Source organism: Callithrix jacchus, chromosome 11 (genome assembly GCF_049354715.1).
Source record: "Callithrix jacchus isolate 240 chromosome 11, calJac240_pri, whole genome shotgun sequence".
Taxonomy (NCBI): Eukaryota; Metazoa; Chordata; class Mammalia; order Primates; family Cebidae; genus Callithrix; species Callithrix jacchus.
The window spans coordinates 13,944,114-13,970,283 of NC_133512.1; the positions used below are offsets into that span (position 1 = coordinate 13,944,114).

The window sequence follows — 26,170 nt, forward strand, 5'->3', positions numbered from 1 at the left end:
AGACTTTAGCAAAACAAAACAAAAAACAAAAACCCTTCTAAGAATCCATGTAGGCATGGTATGTCTTTTGTTTTCATCTTTTACTATTTTGAGTAAGTTTGTTTTGAAGATTTTTCTGAAGACATCTTCTTCATTTTACTTGTGCAAATAGTCAAGAATCAAATTGCTAGGTCACATGGTAATTATATGCTGAACTTTACTAAACATGGCCAATCTTGTGCAGAAGAGGTGTACTCTTTTATGCTCCCACCAGATTTTCACCAACATTTAGAGTAGTAAGTGCCCTGAATATTAGCCACTCTGTAAGGTGTATGGTGGCATTTGTGTTTTTTCTGACAATTAATGATGCTACGCATTGTGACTTTAATCCCTGACAATCTTGGGTGAGAGACATTTTATTGATGACCCTCCTAACACTGATCTGTGGAAGACTAATTCTGTCTCTTTCCAGTACTCCCAGATGCAACTGCACCCAAGAGGCATGTGTCACACGAGAGATGTAGCTACAAACATCTTTTCCTTTTGCCAATTCACACTTTTATTAGCCACGTTATCATAAGCAAGGGTGGCTTGTTCTTAGTACATTTTAGATGGCTCTTCTCTTGAAACATTGTCATTTCCTCTAAATGTTTGGCCATTATCAGCTGGCTGTAGTGTTAAGTCTTGGTTTTTCCTTTCTCACTTCCATTTTTAGCCCATGGAACTAAAGCTAACTCATTTCAGGTAGTGCAACGTGAGACACATCATTTGGTGCTCCTGACACTGAGGTCTCACAACTGTGAAGGGGTGTCATGTTCCCTGGTCTACCCATCACTCAGGACATCAAATCCTGGGGCTCTCTTCACAAACAGACCTTGTAGATTTCCGTGATTCTGACAACTGTGTTGCAGCAGATAGCAGCTGGTGGCTTTTCTAATGCATTGCAAAGGCAGTTCGGGCTGGTTGTGGAACAGAAAGTGCTGTGTGGGCCGGATGACTGTTCTAGCCACGCGCTGTGGAGGGTGAGGTGCCTGCTACTCCCATACTGTCACATGTTGGTGTCAAGCCTGCAGGGCACAGGCTATGGAGCACCTGCCTCTCCTGAGCATGGCCTGGCGGCATCACCTGCTGAGCTGTCTGTACCAAGGCAGCTGAAGCCTACACAGAAACCTCCTTGTGCAACTCTCCACGTGAACCAGTCACTGGAACTGCGGTGCCCTGGGCGAGAGATTAACGAGATTTCACCAGGTAAGCAGGGCTGGGCTTTAGTAATGCTTGTTAGGGGATTTCCAAATGGAGCGGGGAGAGAATGTGTAATGCCTTCCCCACCTTTTGGATGATATCATCTTTGAATAAAGCAAAGTAAACTAAGGTCCCGAGGGCAAGTCAGCGAGGATGCCGGGGAAGGAATTTCTACCAAGCAGGGGAGTGCTTTCTCCATGGCCCAGAACCACCTGGCAGGGATTCAGCCTTGGAGGTTTCTTATACCACAAGATTATTGTGTCTCAAACATAGCCAGGGGGAAGTTAAGGCCAAAAGCTGATGTCAGAGGAACCTAGAGGACCCTAGAGTAGGGGCTCCCAGCTGCTAGATGACCACTTTGTGCACTCTTCCTCTGGCCATTCTACTTAGGATGTTTAATTTGTATAAACCAGTAACCTTTCCTTCTGCTAAGAACACGTGTTCTTGGGAAACTTTGTCACCCATTTATTTGGTACAAAGTTCAAAATTTGGAGCATTTCTCTGACTCCTCCTGTTGCCTCCTCAGGAATAACTCTGAGTTATCATGAAAGCATAATGGATACATTTTATACAAATTTTAAAATGAAATTTTTGTGCTCTCTTTTCATAAAAATATCATTTGCAAATCTAATTATCATTTTTCTGATTGTATTTTTCTTTTCCATTTCCAAGCCAAAAAGGATTACAATAATGTTGAATGTGGTTTCCTAAAAAGAGCTGACTTGTTCTGGAGCACAGTTTGCCTTCTGCCTCTCAGCTCAAGACCACTTGTCTCAGGCATGCAGAGGGTGGTCTGGGACTATCCCAATTAGACAACTTGCAAGATCCCTCAGGCTAGAATTCAGGGGCAGCTCCAAGTGGGGGACACGTCACTGTTCTCTTCCACAGCCAGACTATCATCCCTGCCCTAAGAGAAGCTGACAAGTCCACCTAGCAGACTAGAGGAGTGGTGTACCAGGAGCCCTTGCCGATGACCCACAGCCTCCTTTCTGGAGTTCTGGGGCGGGGGGTCACTTTCCTCATCTAGGTCTTGATCCTTTTTGATGAGATTGAGAATTCTGAATGAGAGCTACAAAGAACTGTCTAATTCTTGCCATCCTGTGGCTATAGGAACATTCAGTGTGTGCCCCATGTTCCCCGCTGGCCCTGGGGATCTCCTTTTCACCCCTTTCTGCCCTCCTGTGCTCCCTACCAGGCTGATCTCTACCAGTGTGTTCTCTGAGTCCCCTGCCCTCCAGTCTCTGGCTGGAGGTGGTCAGTAAGACTCACTGGGTATTAAGCCAAGAGACAGCTATTTCTTCACTGTTAGCAAAATCAATCAGGTACCAGGAGAGAGTCTCTGTGGGGTCACTTAAGGGACTCTGGACTCCTCTGATTAGGCTTCTTCAAATAAATAAAATGTGAATACTTTGCAGTTTGATAGTTCCAGGAATCATGAATACAGTGCAATGAAAATGTCGACCCATAATGTTTCCAGGGATTAATTGCTGAGAATTATCATTCTTCTCTGCCTTGCTTTCTGCAAAACATAACATTATTCCTTAAAAAACACACATACTTATGTGCACAAACACATGCAAACATGATGTTTTTAGACTGAGTAATTAACATAATTGAGATTTTCCAAAATAGGTAAGTGGAACATACTTTTCTCCAAAAATGATAGTTTCTTCTCCAGTGAGTAAGAAAAAACACCCCATAATGTAAACATTTCATTTGAAAATATGTTTTCTTAGAAATGTATAGTGTAGTTATTGCTTTACAACAAGCTCATCTTATGAATATTTCTCCAATTTGTCTAGAAGTTTCTCAATTTTTTCTCCTTGGGTCAGGGTACAGATATGTAATGTGTATCAGTCAGCATGGTATATCTGCAATGTTTACATTAAAAACAGCCAAAAACATGCTTCTCGAAACAGGTAACTAGACACCAGCTAAGGGAGTCTCTGGTAGCCATGAAAATTGCACTTAGGAAACCCATAAGGTTAGCATTACATTGAAACAGATGATTGTCTAAGATTTGTAGCTGTGGGGATGAAGCTTTTGTCAGACCATTAAATCCTATAACATCATTATAACCCCTTCTATAGGAAGTCTGGGAGCCAAAATGGGATTGCTGAAATTTGTGAGCAGAAGCACGTGCAGCTCACTAGATAACTTGAAACAGGTAGAGCAAAACTGGAACCTCCTGACTCACTGAACTTGCTCTCCCCAGGCAGCTGTTGCAGATTTCCACTAAGAGTGCCCAGATGGCTCCTTTCTCACACCTTCCTTAGAAAGGTGGAACATGAACTGTGTCTTAATTATGGTGTCTGCTAAGGTTCATTAACTTCTGAAATGTGGCGATAAGAGCATAGACTACAACTTATGGGTAAAAGGAAATTGCTTAGAAGCGAATAGTAATATTATTTGTCAGGGAAGATCTTGAAGAGTTCACTTATTAAAATATTGGGTTGACAGCTCTTATTTTGATCAAAATAAATAAAATAGGGGTCAGCATTGTAGTTTATTTTACCTTTAATTAGCTAATTAATTTTTGAGACACGTTCTTGCTGTGTCACCCAGGCTGAAGTGCAGTGGCACCAACTTTGCTCACTGCAGCCTCGACCTGGACCCCAGCGATCCTCACACTGCAGCTTCCTGAGTGTGGGCTAATTTTCTAAATTTGTTCCAACATGGAGTTTCACTATGTTGCTTGGGCTGGATAATTTAAGAATCTTTTCTAAAATGTCCCCTTTGTGTGTTCATTCATAAGTCAAATTTGCTCAATTTTTTGACAAATTTTGTATTATATTATTTTGTCAAAATATTATAATATATTTGACAAAATAATATAATATAAAATACATTATTTTATATTATATTCATGTGACTTGACAGAAGTATACATCGATGCTTTTGTTTTGGGCCTATATTTTACCTGGCTGGAAATAAAAACATACAATTTAAAATATTTTTCAAAATGTCTTAGTCATGTTTTATAGACACAAACTCAGAGTTTCACTGATTAATTGATGGATCAATTTCGTAATTCTTTGCCAAGTACCCACTAGAGTAAACAAACATGCACTGCTTTAGAGTTTATAAAGTTCTCACTTTAGCTAATTCAGTTATTCCTTCTCAAACCCTAGGAAGCAGGCAGACAGGTGCTACAATCATTTCCATTTACGGACAATACCTGGGGAGTGTGGGGCTTGTCCAATGTCGTATTGAGGGTTCAGAGGAGGAGCTGGGATCACACTCAGATCCATTGGTTGTAAAAACAGTGATTTTTCTCTGAGCACTCTCCCAGGACTGTGCTAGACTTACCAGGAACACTGAAATGAAACGTGGACAGTCCTTTGGACTGGGAGGGACTCACATACCAGTCGAAAAGAGGAGCATATTGTTAGGAAACATTTCCAATGGATGGAAATGTTTAAAATAAATCAATGGATGCAACTGAGATCCGTTTAACATTTCCCCTGGAGCCCTTGAGTAAAGACAAAAGCAGCTTTCTAGTCCGGCTCTGAGGAGGAGGTTGGGCATGATTTTGCACCGTGGCTCTGGAAATCACTTGCTTCATCACCCTGTAGAGGTTACTTGCCCATAAGAAAGGTTGGGTTCCTCATTTATTAAATGGAGAAAACAATTCCTACCTTATAGTCATGAGTGTTAAAAAATAAAAGGCATTCTTATGAAACATCTTTTGTCCTGCCTTTTTTTTTTGCAGCTTTCCCATGAATGGAGAATGAATTAGTAGTGCCAGTGTTATTAAGGGGGTCATCCCCCAATTTTTATGTCCTTGAACCCTTTGATAATGTGCCAAACAGAACCTGCTCACTAGAAGATACATGCACAGAATTTCGTATACCTAAAGGAAATGAAATCAGTAGGTCAAAGAGATAGCTACATGACTGTGTTCATTGCCAACACTTCACAGTAGCCAACATGTGGAAGCAACCTAAATGTCCATCACTGAGTGGATGGATAAAGAAAAGGTGGTATAGACACAATGAAACAGCATTCAGCTTAAAAAAAACAAAACAGGAAATCCCATCATTTGTGACAACCTGGATAAATCTGGAGGACATGATGCCAAGTGAAACAAGCCAGAGACAGGAAGACAAGTACTACATGATCTAGCCGATATGTGGAAACTTAAAAAGTCGAAATCACAGAAGCAGAGAGTAGAATGCTGGTTACCAAGAGCTGGGGGTAGTGGCAAGGGGTGGGACAGATGCTGATGGAAGGAAATACAATTTCAGCTAGATAGCTATAAGTTCGGGAGATTTATCACACAGCATGGTGACTACAGTTAATAACAATATATTGTATATTTGAAGAATACTGAGATGGTGGGTTTCAAATGCTCTTATCAGAAGAGTAAGTAAGTATGTGAGGTGACGGATGTGCTAACTTGCTTCGTGTAATCATTCTGCGGTGTGTACATATATCAAGACATCATGCTAGACATCATAAATATAAGTAATTATTATTTGTCAGCTGAAAATAATTTAAATAACACATTGGGGCCTTCACACATCTGTTCATATTTCTACTCCCAATTGTGAAACTTCCTCAAAGATTCCTCTGCTCTGATAAATGATGACAAGCATGCGTTCCCTATCATGATTGCATAAGAATGACTTTCCACCTCTGGAGAGCCATGTGCGCTGCTGTTTTGAGGGAGCTTTGGACTTTTCCCTCAGCATTGTTTCGGATTAGAGTAAAATAGAAACTAGTATAAATACGTATGAAATCAATTCGTTTACCTGTCTTAAGTGGGGTGAAAAGCTGTATATTTTACATCTTTTCTTCAAATGATTCCTGAAAGTCCCAACATATATCTGTGCTTTCTGAACTGTCTTCCCATTTCTTTTCCTATTAATCTCACCTTTCCTTCTTTTCTTTACAAAATCTTAAGATTCTTTTTTGCTTGGAATCCCACAAATCACAGTTCCCACATGGTGGAACCTGATGTTGTCTCGGCTGTGACTTGGACCATCTGCTTATGAAATTAAACCTTATTGTATTGTTTCAATATATTTTAGTTAGAAAAGGAATCACAAACCCCCTAGGGAGCCACGGCATCCCTGCTATGCTGGCCTCTGTCCCGCTGCAGTGCAAGCGTCCCTGGCTCCAGGCCTTTGCAGGTTTGCAAGGTGAGTTGTTGGCTCCTTCTTGCATTCATGTTTCAGTCTAAATGACATCTCCTTAAGGGACACTTCTTTTCCCCTGATCTAAAGGAGCCTCCAAGGATCACCTGAGATGCCTGCTTTCTTCATTCAAATCGTAATAATCCTGCAGTTTCTTGTTTGTTACTTATTCCCCTACCCCAACAAACAAACGGCCTTGTGAAGAAGCCCCTGCTCTGTTACTGTTACTGCTACTGTTACTGTGAAGGCCCTGTCCCATCACCTGGCATCTAGCAGACCCCTGAGAAATGCTTCCCTGTCTCAGGAACTGCCCTGAGAATATTTTGAAGTAACTAATGAGATGTCTGTATATATTTTAATATGCAAAACTAGCATAATTACCCTAGCAGAACTGTAGAATGTAGCTTATGGAGAAAACAAACGAAACACTTCCTCATGGTAAATTGGACTATACAAAGTGTGTATGCAGTGACAAATATTTCCTAGGTTATTAGTGCAGTAACAAAGATGGAACAGGTCTAAGTTTGGCTGTGGCTTGACACTTGAGAAGACCAGCAATTACGTAGAATTTTTTTTCTGCCTCTTTCTCCTGACTGACATATTTCTTGTAAATTATAAGGGAAAAGTAATTTTTAAACATAAAAATTATATTGCTTACAGAATTTTCCTCCAAATGATCACATAAAAATCTCTTTTGGCCAGGTGTGGTGGCTCACACCTATAATCCCAGCACTTTGGGAGGCTGAGGCAGGTGGATCACCTGAGGTCAGGAGATTGAGACCAGCCTGGCCAACATGGTGAAACCCTGTATCTACAAAACATACAATAATTACCCGGATGTGGTGGCATGTGCCTGTAATACCAGCTACTCGGGAGGCTAAGGCTGGAGAATCTCTTGAACCCAGGAAGCAGAAGTTGCAGTGAGCAGAGATTGTGCCAGGCACTCCAGCCTGAGTGACAGGAGTGAAACTTTGTCTCAAAAAAAAAAAAACAAAAAAACAAAAAAAAACTCTCCTAAGCTGCAGGCCAATATAGAGGTGGAGGTGTTTAGGGACCAAGCAATGATGAATTTGAGTTCATGAATATCCAGGTAAAGTCAGTGATGCTTCCTCTTCTAAGACAGATTCATGCTAATAGAACTCTGAAGGTTAGGCTGAACTGCCCACCTGGGTTCAAGTTCCACATTCCTCACATTGCACAACTCAAGTCAAATCCTCTAAAACTCAGTTTTATTATCTACAACATGTGCTTATATTCTTTTTCTCACGGTTGTTAATAGCAAACAGTAAGATGCATGGGAAAGTTCAGCTTGAAGGTTTATTACATTATTGTCCCATGGATGTAACAGTGCTATGAATACAGCAGGTGCTTAATGAAGAGCTGTTTATTATTGCCTTTATCTCTTTCAATGGATATTCTGAAGCATTTTCTAATACTTGAATCAAGCATTGGGGAAACTGGCATCAGGCTTAGACGAGCTATAATAAAGAAGGGATTCCCTGAGTGGGATGCAGGCCTAAGTGCTTTGGGTCTAAGGGCCAGATTCAAGCCCTATGGTGAAGCTGCACTTCCTAAGTGCCCCATTGGGAACATAAGTGGGGTAGGCTGAGGTTTCCTCATTTGTGTCTTACAGGCTCCCATGGGCATTGGTTTTGTTCACAGTCCAACTGTCTGGGGTTACGGTGGGATGTTTGGCCTCATTGATTGTGATATGAGGCCAAAGTTTGACACCAACTAATTAGTAACTACTGCATGTAACAATCTTTAACCTAGTGCTTGCCTTTGGCAAGGGAATTGGGAACCATTTGTACCCCAGGGAGGCAATTTCCAGCCTGGAATATTGTCAGCTGATTCTGCCTAACAATACAAAATAGTACATTTGATCAGGTCTAGAAAATCTTCAAATCACTGGCTGGAGTCAGGGTTCAGCAAAGAAACAGAACTGGTTGTGTCTGTGTGTGTGTGTATATATGTGTGTGTGTATGTGTATGTGTATGTGTATGTGTATGTGTGTGTGTATGTGTATGTGTATGTGTGCACACATAAGTAGATTTATTTCAAGGAATTGGTTCACATGATCATGAAGATTGGCAAGTCTAAAATCTGTAAGGTGGGCCAGCAGGCTGAAGAGCCAGGGAGGAGCCCATGTTGTGGTTAAAGTCTGAGGATCATCTGCTGGAGAACTCACCCTTGCTCAGGAGAAGTCAGTCTGTTTTTTCTAGTGAGAACTTCAACCGATTGGATGAGACCCACTCACATTAGGAAGGACAGTCTGCTTTGCCCACAGCCTATTGATTTAAATGTTAATCTTATCCAAAACACTCTTACAGAATAATGTCTAATCCCATATCTGGGCTCTGTGGCCCAGCCAATTTGACACATGAAGTTAACTGTCACATTGGGCTTCTGGGGAATGCTTCTTGGTTACTTGATATTTTTCCAGTATAATTGCTTCCTCTCACAGTTCATGCCTTGACTATTCGCCAGTGTCACTGGAGAATGGTGCACCAGCAAGAGGGACAGGAGTCTCTCTGCTCCTCAGTTTCCTCAGAAAGGAAGCAGTGCTGTCCTTGGTACTCAATGGCTGTTAGCATGTGCTGGTTCTCTTCTCTAAAGCACACTACAAGGGTCCTGCTCAAATAACATTGTGACAGCCAGCTGGGGCCTGGGATTCCAGGACTCTCCATTTACAGACGGGGAACCTCACAGGGAAGTCAGGGTGGCACAGGAATAGAAGTCAAATCTCTGACTGCTGGTCCACGGTGACTTCCTCTCCATCGGCCTTGACTTGGCATGAAATCACTGATGAGACTTCCATGACACGGATGAGGACTCCACTTCTTAGATTCATCTGATGCAACAGAGAAGAACTAAATTCACCAAGTGTCAATGCAGCTTTTAAAATTAATTCCAAAATCTGTACTATCCCTTTGTGTTCACTTTATATGTTTGATTTCTGAGGAAATACAATGTTAACTAAAAAAAAGAAAAGGTTCTACCCGTTCGTACTCCTTAAGAACAAGGTCTAGGTTGGTTGCCAAGAGTGAAGGAAGAACAAATACAGATACAAGACAAACTAAATTTAGTTACAGTTTAGATGACTCAAATACTGTCTACAAGGCTTGAGGAAGAGGGTCCCTGGGGTCACAGTTTGAATGGATGCAGTGATAGAATGTATTGGCCATTTAATCTACAAACAGGAGTGGAGGATTAGAGTAATCAGAGTAATAGACCGATTTCAGTCTTTTCCTTCTTTAATTAACATCTGGCTATCTGTGAACAACAGCCACATAGTGCAAAGTGTACTGCTCCTTCAAATTTGCCTCCTTTGCTGTCTGAAAATGGACTGGTGTGACTAAGATTCAGTTATTACGTGGCATGCTGAAATAGCCGTCTCAAGATTTTTTTCTCCAAGATCATGATTAATGGGACAAATAGCATCAGGTCCCGCCCTGGCTTGCCCGCTGGCAACATGAGCAGCGCCCTTGCTTGTGGATGACGCACGGCTCAGGCAGCCAGAGCTGCGGCCCCGCTCTTGCTGCCAAGCCGAGGCCCTGGACTGAGGCCAAATGTGGCCATGAGCATTTTCACTTTGGGAGGCATCAGGACAAGTTGACAGGCGGAGGCTACAGTAGGAGGGCTGAGGGTCTGAAGGCCTACCCCCTGCTGTTGAAGGAGCCACCAAGGGCAGATGGGTAGGGTATGGTGAAGGTCCCGGGAACCAAGGTTTTAGTCCAAGGAGTTAAGTCGAGGAAAGAAGAAGCATAGAGCATGGAAGGAAAGTCTGTCCAGTAGCAGAAATGGCTTGATTTCATTTTACAACAGTTCTTAATACTTCTGTTCTTATTATTTTTATTTGACAAGTAAAATTGTATATATTTGTGGTGTACAAAGCCACGTTTTGAAAGATGTGCACACTGCGGAAGTGCTGAATTTGGCTGATCAGCATGTCTATTACCTTACATAGTTCTAGTTATTTGTGGTGACACCTTTTCCAAACTACTCTGTCAGTAGTGTTGAAGTGCACAGTGTGTTGTTATTAAGTATAGTCGCCATGCTGGACCGTAGATCCCTTGCTGAATACCTTTGGCTCTTTCTACACACCGAGCACCACCTCGCAAGGCAATGCTTAGGCACACCACAAGCACTGGAGGAGTTCTGGGCCCAGAGGGCAGGATGGAGCTCAGTGCCGGGTCCATGAGCTGCGAGGTTGAGACCATCTCCTAAATTCTCAGTGTATTGTTTCCTCATCTTCACAGCAGGGACACCAAACCCCACTTGTAGGGCTGTGAGAGGATTGAGCCAGAAAATAGCCAGACCCTGGCACAGAGCTCCATGTGTGAAGTCTGCTGAATCTGCCATGCAACTGAATCCACAGGCAATTCTCCAGAAAGGGTGCCAGAAAAATGCTCAACACCTAGGGCTTAAGTCAAAGATACAACAAATGAGGCTGGAAGGGAACATCCATAGCTTGCATTATTCATCCAGTGGGCTTGGATCCTTACAACACCCCACCAAGTCCTTGTTGTGACTTTATTTGAATGCTAGTGAGCTTATCATCGCTCCTTTCCCTCTCCCTTTCTTTTAAAAAATTCTTTCTTAGCTATTTATTAGACACTTACTACCTGCCAGGCAGAGTTAGGCACAAGGGATATCATGGCAAGAGAAACAGAAGTGTATCTATCCACAGGCACATTTGGAGGGAAGGTTAATGTTGTGGGACTTTTCCTTAGTTCAGCTAAAGGCAGGGTCCTTGTCACACAGCTGTGAAAACTTAGGCTTGTAGATGAGGGGTGAGAAAAATGGGGTTTATTGGGCAAAAAGAAAAAAAAGGGAGAGGGAACAGAGACTCTTAGTGAAGCAAGATGGTGTGCTTCTTGCCCTTCGGCTTCCCGCCTCACAGATTGAATCCCAGGTTTATCCAGAAAGAAGAGGGGCCCGGCTTCTCTCTGCTGCAGACAGGGTGGAACTTCTGTGGCTCCACTCCAGTGCCCGGGTTGGCTGGAGTTTCTCTGGGGACCCTTTCCCACCTGGCTGTCTCAGTAAGGGATGCATTGTCTTTGGAAGAGGGATTGAGTCAACCAAGGTGGGGACAGCTGGACAGCTGAGATGAGCTGGGTGTGGGTGGGGCATGGATGTGATGCCAGGATGCAGCAAACCCAGAACTCGAATCCTCACTCATGCTGAGGCCCAGCAGTTCCTGACACAGAGATGCTGGATATTTGGAGAAGGCTCTGGGTGTCAGCTAGAGAAATATGTTTAGCATACTCTTTAGGGGGAAATCCCTTGGTCTCTTGGTGTGGATTTATGCACCTAGTTGGAAGTGGCCCAGCTTAGAAGTAACTCTGGGACAGGAGCCAAGTGCAGGAATTCTGCTCCCAAGGACCTTTTAATCTGCTTGTTTCTGCCTCTTCCCACCTGGGGTCAAGCACATGCCCTTTGTTTCCATGGAGGGCCACGCTCTGTCAGGGTGGGATGGTGGCAGCATGCTGATTCTGTCCCTCACTGCTCACTCCCCAGCTCAGGAGCACCAAGTCCTGATCCTGGACTCAGTGGCTCTGCTGCCACCAGAGCTGGACAGATGCAACCATATAATCCTTCTATGACCTTGGCCTTTTCTTTCTTGGCGTTTTTATTGTAGACGAGTTTAGCCTTCTTTTTGTGTCAGTTGAGGTGTTCGTCCTTATGTCTGAGTATCTATCAAGGCCCCATCCCATCCTCTTTCTCTCTGTGCCCTAACTGTTGTCATGCTTTCGTTCACATGTGATCATGAGTTCCTCCCAATTGGGGTTAAGTCAAAGATATAACAAATGAGGCCGAAAGGGAACATTCATATCTTATATCCATTTATCCAATGGGCTTGGATCCTTACAACACCCCACCTTTCTTTAGACCAATTCATTTCAGAAAATCCCTCTCCCATTTATTTTCTCAACAAATGGATTGGTTTGGGGTGGACCATATGTTCCATTGATCCTGCTATTGCTCCTGTTAGGGCATTGACCATGCTCTCAGCTCTAGGATGGGGTTTTGGGTGCATGCATCCTGAGGACCTCAATCTTTTCTCTGAACTCTGTGCTGATGGTCTGGATCAGCACAGATGTAGTCTCCAGTCCAGCAACAGCAGCCTCAGCTGGCAACCTTTTGGAAATGCCAGCTCTTGGGCCTGTCCCCAGGCCTGTGGAATCTGCGGGGGTTGTCAGGAATCTGGGCTGTGATGTAGAACAACCTTAAGAATGGCTTTAGCAGCTGTGCATAGGGAAGATGGATGCTGGAAACAGCAGTGGGGGGCGGTTATCTGAAGTTGGGGGCCCTTGAAGTTAGGGGCTCCATTCAAAGGCTGTTAATTGCTCAGAAAAGATGTGAGGGCCAGACCAGGTCTGGAAAGATGTGGGTGGGTCTATGATATGTTTACAAAAGTAATAGCCCACCCTCGGTGATAGGAGGACAGCAGGGCCAATTATTCCTGGATTTGCTTACAGCATGACTGTATGGGGCTCTGCTCCTGCAGGATCTCCTGGGAGGCTGCTCAGCCTCATCCAGCCCCTTCCAGCTTCTTCATCAGAATTTGCCATATCTTCTTCCTCCAGCTTTGCTCAGCAACTTGACTAGGAATCTGATTCCTACCTGCTTCTTCCATGTATGTCTGAGGAGGGATGAGTTTGTTTTGACCCAGTCTTAGGGCTTGTTGTCCCAATTGCCACGCCTTGTCCTCCCGTCTGTGCTTCCCTCCTTGGCCTTCTTTCTGACCTCCTCTATTCATACCGCTGTGGGTTTCTGTTCAGTACTCACAGGTCATCAGGGCTAGAAGGGAAGTGCAGTATTTCCTTGGAAAATAATAACCCATTTTGTTTTCCATTGTCTCTGTTTCCACAGTTACCTCATAGGCATGTTGAGATAACTGTATTTTGTGCTTGCAATTAATTCGTGAGTTATTAAGAGACTGGTGATGATAGCTCTCTCTCCATAGTTCTTGGAAATCTCTCTCTCTCTCTCTCTCTCTCTCTGACATCTTGGAACCTTCATTCTGGACACATGAAAAGAAAGGACAGAGTGGGATGCAGTGTGTCCATGGTTAGGGGTTGGGCTAGGACAAAGGTCACCAAAATTTAAGTCTGCTGTTGTTTTGAGTTTTAATTGCTCTAAAAGCACAAAGAAGAAAAACAGGTTTTCTCATGGGATTTTTGCCATGAGCACACCAAACTGAAGGCAAATCTGCTTTTCTGGGGAGGGCTGACATTTACGCTTCCTTTCTTGGTCAGAAACCAGATTTTATTTAATTTCTTAAGGAATTAAAGTTTCTGCAAAATTTGAAAGGAGAGGGTAAACTCAGCTTTGTTTCTTGACGTGGGCAAGTGTTTGAGAGTTCTTTTTGATGTGATCAATTAATTTTCTCATTTCTATTATAATAAAACAAAGAAAAACCCCAATATTATAAAAATGCACATTCCTTCTGTCCCAGGAAATAGATTCCTGAACAATTACAGGAAAGAAACTTTTTTCCCCCACTTATACATTCTTCATTTGTTACTCTAAAACATTCAGTCACTCCCACTCTCTGAAGAATGGGAGAGAGCTAGCGAGAAAGGTCCACAGTGCGCAGATCATGAAAGGAGATGCTGAAGTTGACCTTGTGTGTGATGCATGAGTGTTCAGAAATCCTGTTTCATCCTCACTGAGCAACAGAAAGACCCTGAGCCCTGGGATCACTGTTGTCAGTGTTTTAGTCCATTCTGACACCTGTCAAGGTGGGCAATTCATATTTCATAAGTTTGTATATTTATAAAATGTTTTAGTCCATTTGCACATACTCTCAAGACTGGGTAATTTAATGAAGGAAAGAAGTTTAATTGACTCACAGTTTCACATGGCTGGGCAGGCCTCAGAAAACTTACTTGCAATCATGACAGTGGCAGAAGGGGAAGTAGGCGCCTTCTTCACAAGGTGGCGGGAGGGAGAAGTGAGAATGCAGAAAAGAAAAGCTTCCACTTTTAAAACCATCAGATCTCATGAGAATTCACTCACTATCGCAAGAACAGCAACAGTAAAAACATCTCCATGTTGTAATTACCCCGCTCAACATGTGGGGATTACAGTGTGAGATGAGATTTGCGTGGGGACACACACACAGCCAAACCGTATCAGTCAGTATGTCCCATTGCTGCTGGCAGTGGTGCAGAGTGACAGAGTCTTGGCACCGTGGGTTTGCTTTCCATACACCTATGTGAACCCACTCAAACGTGAGCCGATGTTAAAGCTTGGGAAGCTTGCGTTTATATCTTACCTGTGATATCAATATATTCTCTAACACATTTGTACTGAGCACCTGTTTTATACAAAAGCCTTTGTTGGAAGCATGTGGGGTACATTACTGAACAAAATTCATCCCTGCTTTTTATGGTTTAGATTCTACCAGGGGAAAAAAAAGCCCCCAAACCATAAAAGTAATGCATGAAGGAATTACACGGTATTTAGAACAGGTGAGTCAAAATGAAAAGAAAGGGTAAGATAAAACATATAGCCGGAGAAGAGGCTATATGCTTTACTCCATGAGCGAGGCTTGGCTGGAGGGAGGCAACGTGCTAGAAATGATCTGATTAGTTCTTATAAGAGGCTGAGATTGGAGTAAATACTTGAAACAGACCAGAGAGAGTGTTCTGAAGCTCTCTGCAGGTAGAGGGTCCCAGGCAGACCCACCAGAAAGAGAGCAAAGAGCAACAGGTGAGCCTGAGGAGATGGGAAGGGAGCATTGCTTATGCATGCATTCATTAAGGTTAAAAATATATTGCCTGGAACATATTTATACTCACAATTATCTTTACCTATTTGAAATAAATTATACATTTCTGTTACGCACCTCTTTAATTACATCTTTAATTTGGCTTCCCTTATTAATTCCTTTTTTTTTTTTTTTTTTTTTTTTTGCAGAATTCACTCACAAAATTCCCTGCAGACACACTGTGTTTTCCATTCCACTGACGTGTATCTTCTGCAGCAACCGCATCCTGCTGGTTCCACATGCATCGTCAGAAGGTGAACCTGTGAGTCACAGCGATGCTCCGGGCTCCACATGTGAGCAATCGTGCAAGCACCGACTCCTAGAGATGGAAGAGGCCCAAGAGTGCCTGATGCAAAAGTCCCTCTCTGGCACCCTGTTAGACAGTACTGCAGCGCATGTTTGAAACGTAGGTTCAGAGCTGTGCCCTTGGATGTCATTATCACTGTTGATAATTGTGCCCAGAACAACTCTCGGTGCCATACACGCGCACCGTCTGGAGCTGTGTGCCACAGCTTGTTCCCCTATCTGATGTCTGTGACTGATATTATTCTCTAAGCACCAAGAAGACACTCAAGAAGATGTTTATGTCTTGAGTTGAAGACGTTTTACCTCTACCAAAGTGTCCCTGGAGAGTGCCCAAAGTCAAGTTTCAAATTCTCTGTAAGAATTATTTTTATGTTTTATCTAACTGTAACGGCCAAGCAGTTCCTCACCAGCGTCTTGAGTGCCTCCTCTGACAGAGAAAACATTCCTTCTATCTATGACACCATGGGAAAGGCAGCTCTTCCTCATGTTGAGTCACATACAGTCGATTTGCTTGTGGCTTCCCCACATTGGTCCTGGTCCTGTTCTTCTGGGCTTGCCTTGACTGGGATCTCAAAAAGTAGAAACACACTGCACTTTCAAGCATTTTCTCTCTTTCTCTTTTTAAACCTAACGCACATCTGTGGATGAGCAGACATGAAGCCTCCTCCCGCCTTATGAATGGAGAAACTGAGGCTCAAAGCCAGTGCCCCACCCAAATGCCAGGTGCCTCCCAGTTCCTGTGGCTCTCAGCCCTGTGCACTACTCTCACAGCTCAGTTGTGGATGGGCGGAGGGAAGGAGAGTGATATGGTTTCACTATGCCCCACCCACTAAATCTCACCTTGAATTGTAGCTCCTGTAATCCCCGGGTGTATGGGGGAAACCTGGTGGGAAGTAATTGAATCATGGGGGTGGGGTTTCCCTGTGCTGTTCTTGTGATAGTGAATAAATCTCATGAGATCTGATGGTTTAATAAAGAAGAGTCTGCAGATGCCCTCTTGCCTGCTGCTGTGTAAAATGTGCCTTTGCTCCTCCTTGCTGTCCTCCATGATGGTGAGGCCTCCACAGTCAGGTGCAACTGTGAGTCAATTAAACCTTTTTCCTTTATAAGTTACCCAGTCTTGGGTGTGTTGTTATTAGCATCTTACCTGCTGTGCAGTGGCCCCAAGAGGGTTCTTTAGGAAGAACTGTCTCAGTGCTTTGAAAGGGTCTCTTGCTTAACATCAGAAACTGACCCCCAGGGAGCCATGAGAGAGCAGGGATCTGCAGGCAACCCTGCTCTGATGACTTAGTCCTGTACAGAAGCTGTTGGGCAGTCTTCCCTCTGAATTTTATGCTTAAATTCTTTACCTTGTATATGATCGTGTTTCACAATTATATTCATTTTATTTTCACTTTAGCACTTGACTCCAAGATGTTAAAGTTGGAGTGTGAGGCTATGAGAGATGGGTCTGGGATTATGACTATGGAGTCTTAATGTTTCTCAATAATGAACACATTCTGATCATAAGTTTCTTGCCTAGATTCCATTGCTGCTTTCTGGATCCAAGTGTATTTTGTTTGATCAAAGAATGGAAGCCATTTCACTTTCAGGAGAGCATGTAAAGCATCAGGAGGATGGAAAGCAAATTCCTTTATGTAAGAATTTATAGGATTTCAAAGTAGAATCTAAAAATGGAGTAAGTGGTGATTTTTATATTGAAGTAACATAACTGTTAGACATAAATTTTTCTCTAACTTGGAGGCAAACAATGTCACATTTTTTAGTTATGTACTTGTAGATGGGGGATCAGTTACCAACCGATGTGTTAGAAATGACTCCAAAGTTTAATGATTTAAAACACCTATTTGCTTCGTCCTGTGCATCATGATGTAGACTGCAGTCAGCTAGACATTTGTTTTGCTCAACTTGTCTGCAAAGAGTGGTCCCCTGGGCCTCTAGCCACTAGCTACATGTGGTTATTTAATTTGAGTTATGAATTAATTTAAGAAAATAAAACGTCTGATTCTCAGCCAACACTGTCCACGTTTCAGGTGCTCACTAGCTACATGGGAGTGGAAGATGCCCTGTAAAACAGCACAGCTATAGAACATTCCCATCACTGTAATTTCTACTGGGCAGCACTAATCCAGAGCCTTGCCTGTGGCTGGACAGTTTAAGATGACCTGTGTCATGTGTCTGGTGGTCGATGCTGGCTGTCCACTGGACCATGGCTCTCCACAGCCTGGTCTGGCTTCTTCTCATGAAGGTTGGTTTCAAACCATCAAGCAAGAAGGTGAGCCCCATGCCAAGGTCTTTGAAGGCCTCCACTGACACCACATGTATTGATGTCCCAATGGCCCAGAGATAACACAGGAAGAGCCTGAGCACGGTACACACCCCAAGACACAACTCAATGAGGGCACTGAAAACTACCACATGGTGAGACGTACATGTTATTTTGGAATAATTGGCACTCGAAACACAGCATAGTTTGGAAGCATCGTTTAGTTCATGATCTCCACTGGGCTCACATCGGCCAGTTTTGGAAGACTACACCACAGTAACAAAGACTGCCAAGGCTCAACAAAATATCCACACACGTATACACATGCAACTTTCTGTCTAAACTTACTATAACTAAACTAGAATTTTCACCATGCTGTGACTCTTTGCCTTGATGCCAGAAGAATCAATATTCAATAAATATTTGTTCAATGAGACAGTATAGGTGGCATAAGTACACAAAGACAATTATCAACCTATTTTCCTGCTGGGAAAAACAAAAACTAAAAATTATAAATGTGGAATATTTATAGCCATGTGGCACACAAAGGAGAAAAAGAAAACCCAACAATCAAAGTTATCCAAGAGCCTAGTAAGAACAGCTTCTAATGTAGCATAACCTTCCACATGGCACTGTATTTCTTACATGCATTTGCATGTTCTGATTCATTGAATAGGCTCAGCATTATTTCATCACTGCCTGCCATCATGTTCTTCCAGAGAGCATCAGGGAGCAAGAGGGATAAAGATTGCTGCTTTGTCCTGCAGTTACGTCATTTCATTAGAAGAAAAATATTAGCAAGTAAATGATACAGTAAGGTGAAAGGAGAATTAGATATGACAGGACTATATCGGTGGTGTTGGACTGCCTGAGGGAGCAGGGATTCCGGTTCCTGAGTTCAGGGTGGGCCTCTTCAGGGAGGTGAGGGAGCAGCCTAGCAGGTGCCCTGGGGAGGAACCCTCAAGAGCCAGCAGCTCAGGCGGTCCCAGAGCAGGTATAAGGAAGCCAGACGGAGAGTAAAGAGTCAGGGAGTGGGGTGTACTGATAAAGGTTCTCCAGAGAGGCAGAACCAATAGGCTACATGTAAAGAGATATATCTATGAGAGGGGATTTATTGAGAAAATTGGCTCACAATAATTATGGAGGCTAAGAAGTCCCATGACAGGTCATCAGTAAGGTGGAGACCCTGGGATGCTGGCAGTGTGGCTCAGTCCAGGTCTGAAAGCCTCAGCGTCAGGGAAACCTAAGGTGTAACTCTAAGACTGAGGCAGAAGAGCATTGGGGACTCTGATGGGAGTCCTGGAGTCCAAAGTTTGGAGAACTTGGAGTTCTGATATCCAAGGATAGGGGAAGAGTTTCCCAACTATGGAAGAGAGAGGGTGAGATGTCAGCTGCCTTCTGCCTTTTTAAAATTCAACTGGGAGCCCAACTGATTAAATGGTGCCCACCCAAATTGACAGTGAATCCTCGCCACTCAGCCCACTAATTCAATGCCAGTCTCATCTGGTGACACCCTGGCAGACACACCCAGAAATAAGAATTTACCAGCTACCCAGGTAGCCCTCATCCAGTCAAGTTGACATAGAAAATTAACCATCACAGGGGGCTTAGAGGTTCTCCCTCTGAATGAAATGTGGGGCTACCTCCAGGTCTGGAAAGAGTGGCCTGGCTTTCCTCCTGTTTACAAGTGTCACTTGGGATAGGGGTGAGCATCCTACCTGTAGCGGTAACTGTATCTATATCTGTGTCTATATTTAATCTAATCCTTTTCACTCTCAACATCATATTAAACTCATGTCCCCATGTCAGGGAAACACTCTTTGCATGTACACCATGAGGATATAGGAGACACTCAACAGTTTGGGTTTTGGGAAGTGGCCACAGCTTTGTTTGTGGGATTGTACATCCAGAATTGTATTTAGAGTTACAGATCCAAGACAGCTGGCAGCAAAATGGGTGGCTGTGTTTCCCTGAGCCTGGGTTTCTCCAGTTGTGAAAGGGGCTGCTGGCCACAGACCCTTCTTATAGTGGTTAAGTGAACCGGGGAGCAAACATAGAAGATAGAGAGGACATGCAGAGCCGAGAAGCCTTGAGTGCAGGCTCGCTATGGATGCGGGGCGATGGGGCGTGTCAGTAGAGAGGTTGGTGTCCAGCCATCACCAGACATCTCTGAATTGGTGAAGGAAGAGATGGGGTTCGTCAGACAGCAGGAATCCTTCCAGAAGGAAGGTTAGTGAATTGTGTGACCCCTCTAGCCTCTGCCCAGCACCTGGGGACACACATTCTGAAATGAGCCACATTCACAGGTAGTAACACACAGGCGCTCCCTCCAGGCACGTCCCACTGCTGTTGACGTGTGTTTCTGTTTTTGCAAGAAGTGATTTAACACGAGCCTCTGTGGTTTTAAAGCAAGTTTGTTTACAAAAGACTGAGGTTTAGATAGGAGGGGAAAAAAGAGAGAACAATTTAATTCCTTCTCTCCAAGGAGTAGTGCCCTTGATAAAAGTGAACAGAGAGGCTGGGAGAGGAAATTCCTCTCCTAGGGTTGATAGCAGCCCAGACACAGAAGCCGGTCTGGCTTCCTTCCCACCACACACCAGCCGTGGCCAAAGGCCTGGCCCAGTCAGTATCAGCCTAAGCCCTGGCCCGGGAGTGAGGATGGTGCTGACCTGTGTGGCCTGACTGATGCCCTCATGGCTGTTGATGCTTTTGCTGGGACCCTGTCACAGGCATGTGGCAGCATGATGCTTTTGGGAGTGGAAATGAAGACAGTTTTACAAGAAAGCAACTTTCTCTTGTGAGAACACAGCTGGCTCTTCAGCCGTTCTGGTTTGAATCTGCCAGTCCTTCCCATCTGTTTGACATTCCACAGCTTTGTGGGTGGAGATGAGGCATTTTTGAGTGGAGTGTCCCCTGCCCCTAACCTGGAACTTGGTGCAGCATTGGAAGGTAAAGATGGAGTTTCCAAGAGAACAGCGTTGAAGGAGGGGTGGGAAAGCGCAAGACAGGAAGAGTCGGTGTGGAAAGACTCAGGGTAGGAAAAAGCACAAGGAAAAAATGTATCCAAAGTCAAGATTGAGTGAGAGCCCAGAAGAAGGTTGCATTCAAATGGCAAATGTTCTACTTAAGGCAGCATCTTGTAATTTAGTACCTAAAGCAATTTGGTACCTTCTTTTAATTTAGTACCTTTTTTTCTATAATGCCAAGTTACATATATAAAAACATGTATTTCCTTATGCTCTGAATAATGAATACATGTTAATTCTTACCATGACTCAATAATCACTTTTTTGGCAAAGGTTAGCAATATCCATTTTAATTTTAGAAGTTCATTTACAGAATCTGCCAGAAACTGTGCTTTGCAGACGTATTTTGGATAACCTTTTTTCTCATCATAATACTTTCCTTGGTTTTTCAGGAGGCATTATGTTTGTGCTCCGTTGCCTTTCAATGGAAAATTGACTAAAAAAATTGAAAATAAGGCACAGTGTATGTAAAATTTGGTATTCAAATGCCCCATTTGATGAAATTAGATAATGTTAAGATTCAGTTTGAATGACTTGCAATTTCAAAAACTTAAGGCAAATAATGTATTTTTATTGTTTCAATATGGAAACAAAATTCTCAGTTGCCTGGTTTTGGCTTTGGATGGACTCTACAGATGGTTCATGTGTCTTGCCAATTCAGAGGCTCCCCTTAACCCTTTCCCCTCCCAATAAAGCCATTGGTTTTTCCCATCATTCTCAGCCACCTCTCAACCAACTGCATCACCAAAGCCGGCTTACAGCACCTGACCAACAAGGAGTTGTGGAAAATAAGTGAGTGAATGAACACAATTGTGCTGTCCTCTGGCATTTGGAGAATCAGGAGTCCTTGGCTGAGTAGCATTTTTCTTTTTCTTGTGTTATGCTGTGACCACCAGTGCATGGAGCCAGACATGGGAGTGCTGTGAGAGCCCAGACTGGAAGGCAGCAGAGCCTAGACTGATATGGGCCTTAGAGACAGGATAATCATTTCCTGTGGGTTTAGCAAAGCTCAGTGTGGTTTGGAAATCATTTCCCTTTGAAATTAGGTTATCTTAGAAATCTGTCAGTGGTTTCATATTTTCAACCCATGAATGTTCACAAACATATCCTTTAAATTTGAGCACTGTGCCTATGCTGTGTCCTGCTAAATGGAGCTATCCCTGGGACTCACCGTGGGAGTCGCTGCGGGGGGACTCTTGTTGGGTAAAGCACTGACCCAGGTGAGAACACTGTCCCTCAAGATTTGGGCACCTCTCATGGCTGAATGGCTCTCCCTGAGCTTCTCTTTGGCTTCTTGCCACTGCCTCCCCACTCCCCTGGTGCAGGGGTGAAGGAACATGGAGGAAGTAGGTTTCTGGATCAGGGTGGGGGCTCTGATGACAAGAGTGGTTGAACTGGAGGGCCATAGTGTCCTCAGACCCCCTGTTTCAGTATGAGTGACCCTAACAGCTTCATAAAGTTCTGAAGCCATCGTGTCTTTAATATAATCATATTTAATATCTCTAAATATCTCTTCTTTATTTCCTCTTGGCTTTAAAACCAAAGGAGCTGTGGGCTTGATTCTCAGACCGCAGGGAAGCTTAGAGGCATTGGGGTGTGGGGAGAGCAGGAGAAGGGATCTCCAGAGTCCCTGGGAGTCTGCAGGAAGGAGTGACCGTGAGACCTCCCTGGCGTGGATGCACTTTGGACCATGCGCAGGGTCACTGCTCAGCTGCACTGGGGCTGACGTCCATGCAGACGGACACTGTATTCTTACAGTCTACTTGGATACTTGCATCCTTTTTTTTTTTTTTGCAAATGTGCCGTATAACGGATTAGAGATGATCTGCATATCTGCTTGTGGTAATTTTTGTGCCAGCAGTAGAAATCAAATAACAGTGATTCATACTTCCTGTTCCCTAATAAGGACATCTGGTTTGGAGATGTTCAGCAGCACACCTGACACCATGCAGGTGTTAGTGGTAAAACCAGAATGCACTCCAACCTGTGGCTGATCCTACATATTCCTTCCACACCCTGAAGTCAATTGAGGTATCTGAAGAGGATGGAGATGCAGTAAAGACAGCTTAATTTAGTTAGGCACATTTTGATATACACAGTGAAGGAGAAATGTGGGTTATACTTTGATGTTATGCATGGACAAGCCAAAGATGTGATTTTGCTGATTCTTGGCCAGAAACCATCCCACATTCAAGAAACAACTCAATGGGATAATCAAGTAACAAAAAGATAGTTAACGTTTGTTAATGACTAAACTGTTTGAAGCTTTAGAAAATTTTCACTTTCATTATTTAATTTTAATTAATTACCTATAATATTCATTTCTTCAGTGATTTCATTCATCCAGTCAATAAGTGCTTTCCAAGACCTTTCTTTGGAGAAGGACTGAATATGCGCTGGGAGGTCCATGGTATACAGTACATACAGATCATACATTTAGGAACTTCCATTCAAATATGAAAAAGATTCACTAATTTCAGGTGGCAGTAAATACAATGAAAACAACAGGGCGATGTGGTAGAGAGTGTCTAGACAGAAGGGACTTTCATCTCATCTCATCATGATGACAGTGAGTTTCCTGCAAAGATTCTATCAAGTGGTATGTGCACAGGCCCCCGTGGCAGGAAGGAGGTTGCTGTCTTTTGAGTTAACACATTTGAGGAACAGAGAGAAAGCCAATGCAGACAGAGAGTAAGCAAAGGAAAATACACAAGGAAGGCAAAAACAGATTTTACTTTGGAAATGAAAGAGCCTATATTTAGAAAAATAGAGTAAGTTGGCTAAAGTGACATTACTGAGGAAACTTTACCTCATTTCTTGCCCCGTCTAATACTAGACTCCCCTTATAGTTTCTTCTTCTTCTTTTTTTTCTTTTGAAACAGAGTCTCACTCTGTTGCCCAGGCTGGAGTGCAGTGGCACAATCTTAGCTCACCGTAACCTCCACCTTCTGGGTTCAAGCAATTCTCCTGCCTCAGCCTCTCAAGTAGCTGGGATTGCAGACATGAACCACCATGCTTGGCTAAGTTTTCGTACTTCTAGTGGAGACAGGGTTTTGCCATGTCTGCCAGGCTGGTCTTGAACTCCTGACCTCAGGTGATCCATCCGACGCGGCCTCCCAGAGTGGTGGGATTATAGGCATGGGCCATCACACCCAGCCCCATGTACTTCGTAAATCTCTGGACTTCTTGCCTTCATAAAACCTTGTGTTATCAATGATCCCGTCTTTCTATCAGTAATTTCTTCTTTCTACTCTATCTTCAACCTTATCCTCCCTCCTGGATTTGAACTCTCCAAACCTCCTTTATTTTAAACAATCCCTTGCTAGATTGAGGGTGTTTCTAGTGCATCAAATGTAAACGAATTTCATGAAATTTGCTATAGTATGAATGTTTTATGGCTTTCTAAAATTCATATGTCGAAGCCAGGTGTGGTGGCTCACTCCTGTAATCTCAGCTCTTTGGGAGGCTGAGGTGGGCTGATCACTTGAGGTCAAGAGTTTGAGACCAACCTAACCAACATGATGAAACTTCATCTTTACTAAAAATACAAAAATTAGCCGAGCTTGGTGGTGCACGCCTGTAATCTGAGCTACTCTGGTGGCTGAGGCAGGAGAATCACTTGAACCTAGGAGGTAGATGTTGCAGTGAGCTGAGATGGCACCTCTGCACTCCAGTCTTTGTGACAAAGTGAGACTCTGTCTCAAAAAACCAAAACCAAAACAAATTCATATGTTGAAATCCTAACCCCCAAGGTGATGATACTAGGAAGTGGGGCTCTTGGAGGTAATTAGGTCTTGAATGAGAGATTTCATGAATGGGATCAATCCCTTTATAAAAGCACTTATCCCTTCCACCTTGTGAGGACACAGTGAGAGAGGAAGAGAGTCAGGAAGAGAGCCCTTGCCAGACATCAAACCTACTGGTGCCTTGGTCTTGAACTTCCCAGCCTCGAGAAACATGAGAAATAAATTGTTACTGTTTAGAGGCCACCCAGTTTGTAATGTTTTGTTATAACAGCAAAACAGACAAGACAAAATTCTTCCTCAGATATGCTCCCTTGTCAAGATTTCTTGCTTCCATGGACAGCACCCTCATGCAGCTGTTGCACAAGTCACAGTTTCAGAGTCATGGTGGCATCATATATCCATCCTGTGGTCAAGGCCACTTGACTTCCCTCCTAAATATCTCTCAGATCCATTTGTCTTATTTTACCTCCACTACCAGATTCTGGTCTATGCAGCTACCATCTTCAACCTCCATGTCCTTAATTGCCAATAGCACCCTCACCGCCTGTCTTCTCCTTAGAGCACCTTCCCAATCCATTCTTCACGTGTGGTCATTGTGGTCTTTCAAAGCCATATAAACTTGCCTTGGAAATCCCTCAGCCACACACAGGTAACATATATTCACATGTGCCCACATATATAAAATCACATTTCCTTGCTGTAAGTTCTAAGAGTCCGGTATTTATTTTCCATAGGCTCACCTTAGGTCCCAATTGCATGGTTTAGAATGTTTCTCCCTCTCTAGATTACCTTTTCTCCCTCACTAGGTTATACACATCACATAGACTGTGATTAGATAAATTAAAAGGTGTGTTTCTTCAGGCACAATGGCTTAAGAATAACGTTGTGATTTTTAAATTTAACTTCTGTTGCAATCTGCTGTCTGGACCATGGTTTTTGTTCTAAGTTGAATGTGTTCATGGAGTAAGCACTCTGATGGTAGAAATACCTCCTCACCTACAGAGCAGAAGGGTTCTGAGGGGCGCCTTAACCCTGCCATTGCTGTGGTCTGCCCTGGGAGGGTGTCTGCTGCCTCCGGCCTGCTCGCCTGGTAAAGTCATCGGAGAGGTGTTTGCATGTCTTGCTCTTTGTTAAATCATTCAGTAGAACTGGCAGCGTCTGGAGCTGTACCATGGAATATTTAGACAGCAGGTCTTTGGGCCAGAACTTTGAGATGTAAATGATTTCTAATCATTTGTTCTCCCAAGGCCTGTTGGTTGTGCTGACTCAGATCCAGAATGCAGAAACGAAAATGAGAAGCCCTGAGTGTTCTGCTTGGGGGTCCTCATGTGAGTCACTGTTAGAGTTTTCGAGAAGAAATTATATTTGTTTCTATTTCTAGAAAGTCAAGGACCATCCCAATTTTAAAACCTTCTCTCTTTTTTTGATTTTCATATTTTTCTTTACATAGACATGGGGTCAAAGCTTTGAGGCCTGGCAGGGTGAGAGCGCTCCTGACCCCCGGTTCACATGTTCCTATTTATTCGCCCCTCACCTGAAAGAGCTCAATTCTCAGAGGAACTTTGCTCCTGTTAACTCACTCTGACCCAACTTTGGGGCAGAGTTCATACTGTGTGTGCTCACATAATCATTAGGGAGAGTAGCTTTCCACTACTCTGGACTAAGAACAAGCCCTCAACAGGGCTTTG

General features: G+C 43.5%; 1 protein-coding gene across 1 annotated transcript; it reads left to right on the top strand.

The window, feature by feature from the left end:
* The first annotated feature begins 1,021 nt into the window (after window positions 1-1,021).
* On the top strand, window positions 1,022-16,438 carry LOC128928384 (uncharacterized). Its single transcript, XM_078341994.1, has 2 exons — window positions 1,022-1,227; window positions 15,288-16,438. Exons 1-2 carry the CDS (start codon window positions 1,032-1,034, stop codon window positions 15,539-15,541), a joined length of 450 nt encoding a protein of 149 aa, XP_078198120.1. The 5' UTR covers window positions 1,022-1,031; the 3' UTR covers window positions 15,542-16,438.
* Window positions 16,439-26,170: the final 9,732 nt, after the last annotated feature.

What these genes read in the sequence shown, in the direction of transcription:
- LOC128928384 (XM_078341994.1), top strand. Translation starts at nt 1,032, where the DNA reads ATGTTGGTGTCAAGCCTGCAGGGCACAGGCTATGGAGCACCTGCCTCT. An exon ending in GATTAACGAGATTTCACCAG is followed by an intron (nt 1,228 to 15,287) that starts GTAAGCAGGGCT and finishes TTTTTTTTGCAG; the next exon opens with AATTCACTCACAAAATTCCC.